This window comes from Vicugna pacos, chromosome 32 (genome assembly GCF_048564905.1).
Source record: "Vicugna pacos chromosome 32, VicPac4, whole genome shotgun sequence".
NCBI classification, from domain to species: Eukaryota; Metazoa; Chordata; class Mammalia; order Artiodactyla; family Camelidae; genus Vicugna; species Vicugna pacos.
Window position 1 is genome coordinate 3,139,138 of NC_133018.1, and position 12,334 is coordinate 3,151,471.

Sequence of the window (12,334 nt, forward strand, 5' to 3'; positions counted from 1 at the left end):
AAAAATCTCCAAATATGACCGAGGGTCTATTTCTCCTTTTAGTTCTGTCAGTTTTTGCTTTATGTTCTTTGGAGCTGTTATGAGGCACAAATGCATTTAGGATGTACTGTAAGTGGTGGTGAAGTCTTCTCACTGGGCCATGTAAGGCTCCCACTTGCTCCCCAGGACCGCTTCGACTGCCGCGGGTGCTGCTGTTGCTGTTTTATCACAATGACATGCCACCTGTGACACATGTTCTGTCTGACATTAGTACAGCTCTCCCACATTTTGATCAGTGTTTGCAGAGTACACCTTTTCCCATTCTTTCATCTTCAGTCTTTCCACTTAAAGTGTGGCTCTTGTATGCAAAATTGCATTTGGTTTGTTGTTATAATCTGAAAATCTTTAACTATAACATTCAGTCCATGTACACATAATGCAACTGTAATATACTTGGGTTCAAATTTACTTCTGTACCCTTAGTCCTTTGTTCCTTCTCTCTCCTTTCCTGTCTTCTTTTGGATTAATCAAGCATTTATTATTACTCCATTTCCCACTCTACCAGTGTTTTGATTTTCCATTTTTTATTATTTTAGCTGTTAAACACATAATTTAAAATTTTCTAGCAGCCACATTAAAAAGTAAAAAGATATAAAACATTAATGTTTTCTTTAATCTATTAAATATGGTCATTTTAATATGTATCAATATTTTTAAATAGGATATTTTACATTCTTTTTTCCCTATACTAAGTTTTCAAAATCTGATGTGTATTTTACAATCATAGCACATCTCAATTTGGACCAGCCACATTTCAACTGCTCAGCAATCACATGCAGCCAGTGGCCACTGTATCAGACAGTGCAGCACTAGAGATTTATGGTATGTGACCCGTAGCTCCTTAATTTCTGTCAAAAATTAAGAACTCTGTAACTTTCTGGACCATACCAGGACCTTACAACATGCTAATTACATTTACTGCCCCACAAACCTTCTGAACCATTCAGTCCTGTACTTTAAACCTAATATATCTTTACACAAGATATCTCTGCTACGCTGCACTGTCAGTACACACTCGTATTTACCCAAATGCCCCGACAGCTCTCTATCCCCGCCGCTGACAGAACACCCTTTTCTTCTTTCCAAGGGGGGCTGCTCGTGATAAACTGTTCTTCCTGATCTGCTGGAAGCTGCCGGTCTCATCATTACTCCTCTGCAGCTGGTATCTTTTTCTCTTCTTTATGATTTTTCTTGTTGACTTTCATTTTTGGCAGTTTTACTACGCCCCTCCTGTCCTTCCCTCTCGCCTAGGGCTGCAATTACATGTGATAAACCTTCTCCTGTGATCCATGCCTGTTACACCCTCTTACAAAGTTTTCAACTTTCACCTCTTGCTGCTTCATTGTGGGTATTTTTAACTGATCAATCCTAGAATTCACAAATCTTTACTGTAGCATGCTGTTAAACCTAAAGTTCCTAACTTCAGCTATTGTATTTTTTAGTTCTAAAATTTCCATTTGACTCTATTTCACAGATTCCAGTTCTCTGAGAAAACAGTCTTTCTCTTCATCTACTGTCTTGAACACATGACTCAGTTATTTTAAAGGCCTAAGAGTTCCAGCACCTGGCGCACCTGAAGCTTGTTCCTATTCCTCGTCATTTCTCCATTTTCAGTCATTTAATCATGGTGACTGGCAGGCCTGGTGCTTCAGGCGGAATGCGGACACAGGAACCAAGGGTAAGGGGCTCATGGTGTCATCTCCCTGCAGGGAGGGTTCTAGTGTCTTCCAGCAGCTGGTCACCACCATGCAGCCGGTGCAAGTTCTGAAGCTGGATTTCAGCTGGCCTCTTCCAGCCAACCTTTGTCTGTAAGGTACAGTGTTTTTGGGGTCTCTACTGAACTCCCAGGGTGCCTGCGAGGGTCATTCTTCCTTGGCTGGCCTTGAACCCCTGCTTTTGGCCCCCCTGGTGCTGGCAGAACAAACACTGTGCTTGCTTTTATCCTTTTGGAAGCAGCTTTCCACTGAGTCTCTCCACGTCCACCTCCACGCATCCTCGCATGGGACAAGCACCTTGAGGGCAACACCTAAGTCAAATGCTGAGTTCACTACTCTGAGACTGTCTTCGCCCTGGGATTTAGGACCCTCAAATCTCAGCTGCCATAGTAGTTCTGAACTCAGATTTTAAGTCTTTCTCTTCAGTGACTCTGAAACAAGCTCTGGACCACTGCTCTGTCTGGTCTCTGCCCTGCGTCCGAAACTGACAAATGCTCCAAGGGCTGAAAAAGGGAGCGTGAACAGGGGTTCCACTCAGGGTGACTCCTTCTCAAGTAAAGCCCAGTACATAAAAACATCACTTTTATACCATTCAAGTCCATCAGATCTTCTGATCCCACTAACCTCCACTAAGAAACGTACAGTCTTGTCTTCTTCAGTGTAAACTCTGATGAGAAAATCCCTCAATAAAACTGTACATTCTTAATGTTTATTTGAGATTAAATTACCTCGGGCAGTACTAAAAGCTTTTGCCCATTTATTAAAACTATCTTGTACTAGATTAAGTGATTTCATTACCCTTTGGATTAACTAATCCATTTCTGGGCTTGGCATTTTATCAGAAAACAATGAGATTTCAAAGTAAAGCGCTCTTAAATTAACCTTTAGAGGCTCCTTGATTGTATTCAATCAGGCTTTCCCAGAACTGGGGAACAATGGTACAGCAGGAGCTGTTAAACACACAATTTAGAACCAAAGAGAACCGTGCTGAAAGTATGAGTTATTCTTCCTTATTATCTGGCTACTCTCTTACTATCCATCTTGTCCTGTCAGCCCTGAAAGAAACGGCTAGAGGAGCTGGAGGAGTCGCCTCTGGGAAGCAGAAATTACGGAGGAGATGGAATAAAGCAGCAGATCATCACTTCTCTCTATGAGGGCTTAAGAATTATTAGTTAATTGCATATTTAAACTAACTTAAAAATACAACTGCATACAAGCTGAGGCACTGATTTAAGGAAAAAAAGAGGACTCAATCCTTAAAGCGATAGTCCTGAAGGTTGTCTGTAATGCCACAGACTCATGCCACAGCCGTGGGGTAGTCATCCATCCAGGGGGCGGGGGTGGGGTCAGAGCCACATTTTAAACCTGACAGAACTCGGATGCTCAAGGTCGTATCAACAGTAATATTCCAGTATTCTAAAACTACAGTGAACAATTGGTGGCAGGGCACAGTTTTAAAGAGAAAAATGTATCTGTTAGATAAAAGGCCAGCGCACAAGGGTTTGCTTTGTAATGGATGGCTAACGCAATTACAGTGATTAGCACAATTATTTTAGGATGACTCTTAAGAGAGTTAGGGGAAGATGATATGAGTACTGGGGAATCTATCTCCGTGATCAGACAGCTCCGACGACAGAAAGCATGCGCGGCCCCAGCACCGACAATGCACTCGGGGCCGGAGAGGGCAGAATGTGCCGAGTGTCACGTAACAGCCCTGCTCCAGTGAGCTGGCCCCGTGTCACAGCCTGCGCTTCCTGCTGACTGTGGGAAGTCAGAGACCCAAGGACTGGTCCCACGCTGCTGGCTTCGAAGGATGGGTAAGCTCACCCCTATTTACAGTGAGATAAGGAAAGGGCTCTGGCACTTCTTACGTGGCTCTTGACAAATTAAGAGTTCTATCAGATATATCTTGGAGCTTAAAAAGATTATGCATATAAAATTATGTCCAATTTTAACTCACAGACCTTGAAATAAAAGAACCAGCATCCTATCTACTTTTAAACAGCAAAACAGCTATCTGTCTTACAGGAAACAAAAGCCAGACAAACAAAGAAGCCATATGTAGACATCATTACAGAAGTGCCCATAGGAAGTAAGGAAGAGGGAAATGGGCCCGAAGCACAAGGCCGTCCAGCGCACAGAAAGGTTTTCTTTACGATGGGTTAGCCATTCTGGTTTGCGTTATATTTCCTCTTGCATTTTAGGTACCCAGTAAACGAAAGAAAAAAAAAACACTCACAATCATTAATTGAGGTTCTTAAAGAATTGATTTGTGTTTTTTTTTCAGCCTAACACAATGGACATTAAAATTACAGAATCAGAAAATTTAAGTGGAAAGGAGCCAAGAGACATTAGTTAAAGCACTGATTTAATGCTTGAATTATCTCAATCAACTTAGTTACTTAACTTTTTAATCAATTCAAACACAGCAAAGTTCCATAATCAAGGGGTAGGTACATTCTATCTAAAATTACTCAGTTTAAGTAGTGGTCTTGGAAAACTTAAAGTTTATGTTACAAGATGACACCCAATAACATAGAAAAATAATACGTCTAAAGTCTATTAAACATGTAGTCTATGCTAGAAAATGTGCATGACTACCTCAGTTAAGCCTCTGTTTTACAGAGAAGGAAACTGAGGCTCAGAGAGGCTAAGTAATTTGCAGAAGGTCACACAGTGAGAGGCAGAGCTGACAGTCAAAGCTTACCTAACACTAAGTTCAAGCTCTTAATCACTACTGCTGTGTGATTCTCATGTGGCCTATGGATCGACTGCAGTGCTTGTGAAAATGTAGGTTCCAGAGTCTCACTGCATCCTCTCCGATGACAAATCTTGAAAAGTGGTTCTCAGGAATCTGCATTTTTCCCACTGTCTTTACAGGCTTTACATGTAACCTTGAGAACCACTGTTCTAAAAATGAACCTCCAATGTATCCCATGACATTCAACATATGGGTCCAGTCACTCAGCCCTGCCATGTGCAGGGCCTCCTGCTGGCCACTGAGGCAAAGACAGGCCCTTCTTAGGAGCTCACAGTCTAGAAAGGAAGACACGGCAAATTGACAACTTCAGTACCCTTGAGATGTACTCTGTGGGGTTCTGCAACACAGGGAAATGAATTACAAAGACCCCCAAAGAATACGCCCTGAAATACAGAACACTCTCTGCCCTGGACTGGGCTCAGGTCAAGGGAGGGCTAGGAGGAGGGGCACATGTTAGGGACGAACCCTTGAGCAGCAGTGCAGAACAAGAGCAATTTTGCACAGATGCTGACCTCAAAGTTGAAGAAGCAGACACTCCCCAGGTGGAAGGGGCAGAGTGAGAGGATGGGGGCACTGGGGTCAAGGTGAGACTGCAGAGGAACCAACAGGACCACACAGGGGCCAGATCAGCCGTGGGGGTCTGCTCTCCACACCAAGGGTCTTGGCTTTGGGCAAGGAGAAGCAGCTTAAAGAGAAGCAACCAGGTCACAATTTCAAATCACCATGGCAGCCAAGCAGGAGATGGACGGAGGATGAGGAAACCTTCGCAGTGTGCACGGTGGCACCACACGTGACAGCCTCACCAACCAAATGCCCCTCTGCAGGTGAAGGGACAGCAAGATGTGGTATAGCCACACCGTGGACTACTGTGCAGTCGTCAGGAGGCGTGAGGGTTGGAGAATAGGCCACAATATGGAGAGGCCGTGAAGACGTGAGGCTGGAGGACCGCACTGCGGGACCACTGTGTGAAGGGTCCGGAGTAGGCGCGCACGGGAGATAGTGGGGAGGGCAGGACTGCCGGGAGCAAACAGGGAGGGGCTGCTAACAGTACAGGGTTAGTGAAAATATTCTAAAATGGACTGTGGTGATGGCTGCACCACTCTGTGAATACATTCCAATGTGCATTTTTAAAAAGGTAGACTGTACCTTATGTAAAGTACACCCCAATAAAACATGATAAAAGGAAAAAAATTCAGGGGTTGTGCAATCCTGATGTATCTTTGAGGTTTCAGACCTGGACCAGACCTGGAGCCACCAGCATTGATGTCCCCACACTCGGCAGAGCTGAGAGTATCTGGACTTTTATGTCTGGCTTCTCTCATGTAGCATATTTTCAAGACTCATCCATGTTGTAGCATGTGTCAAAACATCCAATCTATGAACAAAGGGTCTTTCCACTTGCTTAGATTATAATTTTTCCCATAGTGTTTTGCAATTTTCAGTGTATAAGCCTTGTGCCTCCTTGGTTAAATTTATTTCTAAGTATTCTAATCATTTTGATGCTTTATAAATGGAAGTGTTATCTTAAGTTCATTTTGATAGTTTTTTCTTTGCCAGTACATAGAGATGCAAGTGATTTTTATGTTGACTTCATATCTTGCAATTTTGCTGGATTTGTTTATTAGCTCCATAAGTTTTTATGTGAATTCTTGAAGGCTTTCTAGACAGTAGTCATGACATCTGCAGAGATAGTTCTAACTTCTTCCTTTTCAATGTCTTTTATTTCCTTTTCTCATCTAACTGCCCTAGCGAGAACTTCCAGCAAAATGCTGAATGGAAGTGGTGAGAGTGGACAGCCTTCCTGTTCCTGATCTGGGGGTAAAGCCTCTGGTCTTCTACCACTAAATACAGTGTTAGCTGTGGGCTTTCCACACAAAAACAGGCAGCGAAAGTTCCCTTTCATTCTTAATATGGTAAGTGTTTTCATGAATGGGTTTCGAATTCTGTAAAAGACTTTTTCTGTACCCACTGAGATGACTTTCTGGTTTTTCTCTTTATTCCATGACATGGATTAATTTTCATTCATTAAACCAACTTTGCATTCCTGAGATAAATTCCACTTAGTCATGCTGCAGAATTCCCTTTATCTGCTGCTGGATTCTTTCTTTCGGTATTTTATTAAGGACTTTTGTGTAAGGAACACTGGCCAGCAGTTTTCTTTACTTGTGATGTCTTTTTCTGGCTTTGTTATCAGGGTAATACTGGCCTCACAGGATGAGTCAGGAAGTGTTCTCTCTCCTATTTTTGGAAGAGTCTGAGAAAGATTGCTGTCAACTCTTCTCTTACACGTTTGGTAGAATTCACCAGTGAGGCCAGCCGGCCCTGGGCTGGCTTTTCTTTGTCGAGTGTTTTTTGATCACCAATTCCGTTTCTTTAGCTGCTATAGGTCTATTCCAATTTTCTTTCTTCCTGAGTCATTTTGGATAGTCTGTGACTGTGAGGAGCCTGTCCACTTCACGTGGGTCACACACCCGCTGGGGTATGTTCACAGGTCCCCTTTGGATCCTCTTCATTTCTGAAAGGCCATTAGTCGTGTTCCCACTTTTATTCCTGCTTCTACCAACTTTAGTCGCCTCTTTTTCTCTTGATCAGTCTAGCTACAGGTTTGTAAATCTACCGATCTTTTCAAAGAACCAACTTTGGGTTTCGCTGATCTTCTCTGATTTTTCTATTCCCTTTGTTTCTGCCCTAATCTTTATTACTTCTTCCTGTGCCTGCTTTAGGCCTCATTCACTCTTCTTTTTCTCCTTTCTTCAGGTAGATTAGCTCACTGATTTGAGATAATCTTCTTTTGAAAGGTAGGTGTTTACAGCTATAAACTCCCCTGAGAGCTGCTTTTCAATGCCTCCCTCAGTTTTGTTGTGAATTTTTCCTTCTGTTATTAATTTCTAATTTTATTCCAATGAAATGATACTGTGTGTAACTGCAATCTTTTGAAATGTACTGAGATCTGTTTTATTACTCAACATACAGCCTCTCCTGCAGGTTCTGCGTGCACCTGAGAAGAACATGTATCTTGCTGGTGCTGGATAGTGAGTGCCCCACAGCTGCCTCACAGGTCTCGTCAGCACACAGCACACACATATACACAGCGTGCTCATACACACAGTGTACTCACTACACCCAGCACACCCATATACACAGCACACACAGTGCACTTACACACTCAGCATGGAGTTCGAGGCTTGTGTGCCTGTGCTGATTTCTCTCAGTTGTAGCCCATCATTTACTTTTTTTCCCCCACTAGGCGATTATTTTATACGTGTACAGTTCAGTGGCCGTAAGTATATTCACACTGTTGTGCAACCGCCACCAGCATCCATTTCTGGAACTTTCTTCATCTTGCATGACTGAAACTCTGTACTCTTTGAACAATACTCCCCATTAGCCCCCAGCCCCTGGCAACCTCGTCTCCTTCCAGTCGCTACGCATCTGACTACTCTAAGGATTTCATGTAAGTGGAATCATATAACGTGTTCTTCTATGTTAATATCTGTACTTCAGTCAGCATAATGTCTTTAAGATGCATCCACACTGTGGGACGTGTTAGAATTTCTCTCCTTTTAAAGGCTGAATAATATCCTACCCTGTGTGTCGCCACATTTTGTTTACCCGGTCACCTGTCAATGGACACTGGGGTGGCTTCCACCTTCTGGCTACTGTGAATAGTGCTCCTAGGGACACGGAAGTACAAATATCTGATCAGGACCACATACTCAATTATTCTGCGTACAGACATACAATAAGCAGGCTTTCTGGATCACACATTAGTGCCATGTTTAACTGCACCACGCCCCGTTCCCACCGACAGGACACAAGGGTCCAACCTCTCCACACCCTCCCAGCACTGCTTTTCATCTAACGGAAGCTGGAGATGTGGACACACGAGCACATCCTCACTGAGCATGGTGACTTTCTGAGAATTCAAAGTCCACTGCGATGCACTACATGAGCTGAGGGTCACTGCCTGAGGCCACCTGCAAACTTTCCAAAGGGGACTTGTTTACAGCAATTGGTCTTAATTTCTTCCTCCACTACTTTGTTACCTCTCTTACACGAAGACTGTGGGGGAAATGTTGTAGCTAGTCCCTCCACATCATTTCAGTGAGGTGAGGGTCGATGTCATGGGGCCAGGAATACAGAATTCTAATTTCTTCTTGGGCGGCCGCACCAAAGGTGAAGCAGCCATACAGACCTCTGGCTGCCAGCCGGGTGAGGGGATCGCATGTGCGGACACCTGGAGCCTAAGCTGAGCTTCTAGCTGCCTAATGGCTACACTTTAGAGCATTCCATCTTGAGGAGAATTAGAACTGCCTCTCCAAATGCCGTATTTACTCAACATCACTAAAATAAAACCTGAATAAAATCATGAAAGAGAGACGGGGAGAGAGCAAGACTGACAGACTGAAGCAAGGGCAGGCTGTGACCAGTCCAGACGCACAAGGACGACAGCACAGGCGAGGGAAAATGCCGTGAAAAACAGCAGCCAGAAGAAAGCTCTAAACTTAATAACTAAAATATTAATTTAAGTAAAATGAATGCACTTTCACTCTGAGACCAGACGAGGCCTCAATAAAAGCACTTCACCAGGACTCAGGAGGGCCTATGACAGCTGACCGAGCAACTGAGGGAAGGGAGGGACATGTGTCCAGCCCAGGACATGCTCCCAGTCCATGGCAGACCAAGTCCAGTGTGGGAGACGCACAGTGAGCCCGACACCCAGCATCTGGCATGGCCGCTGCGCACGTGGGTACCTGATAGCCTTCGGTCTTCTTCTGGCACCACTTCAGCAAGGCGTTCCTCTTGGATCCTCCATATTCTCTTGCCAATGCTGAGAGAGGGTCCTTCCTTTCTTCCCTGGTAAGTGAAATAAGAACCCAAGTTGAAAGTTTTCTCTTTGAGCACCCTTATAAGCCAGAAATCCAGCAAACAGAAGAGGCCTGTGTGGGTTTGCAGCTGAATAGGACAAACGCACACACGGAGGCATCTCCCAGCAGGACAGGTCTTCCTCCGTTTGACTTCACCTGTCAATTTCTACGGGCCCACAGCCCCAGCACTGTCGGGGGCTCTGCCCTCTGCAGGGGGCCTCTACTCACCGTCCACACAGAACTGGCAAAGATTCACTATAGACTGTGCTCACAGTTAATGGGGCGCACCCCAGGTTGCTCAGGGGAGCGTCCTGACACTTCGACTCGGACTTTCATCACACTTAATCCTTTCACGGTCTGTATGTTTAGTTTTATTTTACTCATTTTTGCTTCCAACTTTTATGTCCTTAGTCATTTCATCTTTTTAAAAAATCACTAACTGTAAATACAAAGGACAAAGTTATGCAAGGTAAAGAGTTACAATGCTTAGTTCCTGCCTTCAAAGTACTTATAATTGCGGGAAGCAGATATGACAAAAAGACGGTAATAAACATTTAAAACACCCATAAGAGTTGTCTCAAATGTGTTACTGCTGACCTGTACACTCTTTATTGACTCTAAGTAATTAGCATTTTACCTTGCCTAGAAAATGGGATTTTTCTGTAAACCCACTCACTCATTCGCTCAATACCTCCTCATGAAGTACCACTGGGCCAGGCCCCATGCACATGCTGGTAACAGGCGGTCAGCAACACAGGGCCCCTGCCCTTGAGCAGCTCAGAGTTTACTATGGGATGGACAGACTGCAGAGGCTTGGGGTGGGGGTTGGGGAATCGATGGCTCTGCATAACTCATGTCTTAGAATCACAGGTAGGGTACTCCAGGGCACTGTCAACTGCCTTGTAGACAGAATAAAAATCCTGCCCCAGACCAGACACTGAATCACACTAGGTTCTGTGACCACCTGGTGATGGAGCAGGGGAGGCGGACCAAGTGCTTCCTCCCAGCAACTACCAGGAGACCAGAACCCCGAGGAGCGCCTGGAGAGAGCACCCTGTCAAACGACTTGCCCCTCAACCAGCAGTACACTCTTAAAAGCGTGGTCTAATTTTTAGTGACCGTTTTACAAGGCAAGTGGAGACTGCGGCCCCTGCGCCGCCAGCTGAGCCGCCCACCCGCTGCCCTGGAGGCCACGACGTCACAAGCGGCTTCGGGCTCCTCGCACGCCCATCCCGTCTGTCTTCCCCGCCCAGTACGTCAGGGAGGCAGAGAGCACACGTGCAGAACCGAAGCTTTTCCACTGGAGAGTTGCGCTGAAATAGCACCAATTTTCACCTATCTTAGAACCAAAAGTAAAACATGAAAAAATCTCAACTGCCTTGAAGAAACACACTTTTATGTCTGTGTGCCAGCCCGCCAGATTCCTGCTTTGGTTTAAAGGGTTCGAGGAAGTTTGTTATAACAATAACACCACTGAACACAGGAAATGAGAATGAAGATAAAGGTAAGATGTGTGAATGAAAGCAAAAGGGCAAGCCAAAAATAACCCACTCCATCAAGCTCAAAGCACAAGGAACTACTAGTCACCGTGAAAGGTTTTATCTGGTTTACACAGGGGCCGTTTTGTTATAAAAGCAGCTTCAACAGCAGCAGGGAAGAGTAAATCCTACAGACCCAACAGGCCGAGAAGAGGGCCCCTGGAGCTGAAGGGGTGAGGACTGCAGGACGAGGAGGCTGAGGCCAGCAGATGCCTTGCTGGGGGTCACAGCTTCCAAGTAGGGGGCTGGGAAGAGAGGAGACCCTTCCCGCGGGCAGCCTGTGGCCTCGGACTCATGGACGAGCTAGGGCAGGATCGGGCCCACGTCAGGCTCCTCACTGCGCGCCCCGGCCGGCCTGACAGGCATGGCCTGTGGGCCACTCTCCTAAGAGGTCGGTCCCCTCAAGGCAGGGCTTTAAAAGTATAGATAATCTGAGCTTGAGAGACCAAATCTTCTACTTTATCCTCAGACCTGAGAGTCAGTATACAGCAAGGTTCTGAAACCTGTTCCTTTACCCTTCCCTGAATCCTCTGAACAGTCACTGGAGACACTGACCTTGGCAGAAACACCCCTCCCTCCCCACCCGCAACCTACGAGGCCCCGTCCCCTGCACGCCGCCCACACCCAGGATTCCAGGGTCACTACACTTCCTTTTGTACTCAGCTGTTCCCTAATGCAGAAAACCAAAACCAAGCAAACCCACAAAGAAACAAAAACAAAACCACCCGCTGCCTGGGGGAAATAACTCCCTCCTGTACTTTGTTTCACTGTTTCACTTTTGCGTCATGTTTCCCAGTACTGGGCACAGAAGACCAGATCAGAAAACATCTAATAACACACAAAGAAAGAAACGGACCAGTGCTCGAATGCCATCACTTCACAAGCTGACCACGCGCGTCGGAGGCCGGGAGCCACGCGGGGAGCACCAGCACTAACTGCTCCCTACCTTATGCGGCTCCGGGCGGTGGGGGTCACGGAGGCCGTGGGGGAGGAGGAGAGGGACAGCTGTGGTGACGTGGCTCCCATGGCCATGAGCGAGGCCGGTGATGCGCCCTCGGCTGCAGACATGTCTCGTTTCATCTCTTCGCTGCTTCGTCGAGACACTGATGGCGACAAATGGTCATTACGCATTTTATAGCAAAAACGTTTTAAATTGAGTTCTTGAGATACCTTCTTCAGTGGAGAAATTACATACAGGAGGAAAAACTAACATTAAGGATTTCTTATTTCCTTTGTTAAAAGCGCTGTAGAAAAGGTACAGCCGTTGGAACAGGGAAGCCCGTGCGCCCCGAGGGCAGGCAGTGTGTCTGATCCACTCTGCACACTCCTGGTGCCCTCAGGGCACACGTGAGCACCCACAAACACGACCCAAACAAAGGGCAAGGAGAGCACCACCTGCAGCTACATAGGCTC

At 45.7% G+C, this 12,334-nt stretch overlaps 1 protein-coding gene across 2 annotated transcripts in view; it reads right to left on the minus strand.

Annotated features, from left to right (window-relative positions):
• The window catches only part of SPECC1L (sperm antigen with calponin homology and coiled-coil domains 1 like), a 112,544-nt gene that overhangs the window by 27,883 nt on the left and 72,327 nt on the right, over nt 1-12,334 (minus strand). For both annotated transcript variants that reach the window (XM_072952856.1, XM_072952857.1), the window contains 2 exons: nt 11,868-12,024; nt 9,270-9,372 (listed from right to left, as the gene is read on the minus strand). In XM_072952856.1, the coding sequence (XP_072808957.1) occupies nt 9,270-9,372; nt 11,868-12,024 (260 nt within the window). The remainder of the gene's footprint in view (nt 1-9,269; nt 9,373-11,867; nt 12,025-12,334) is intronic.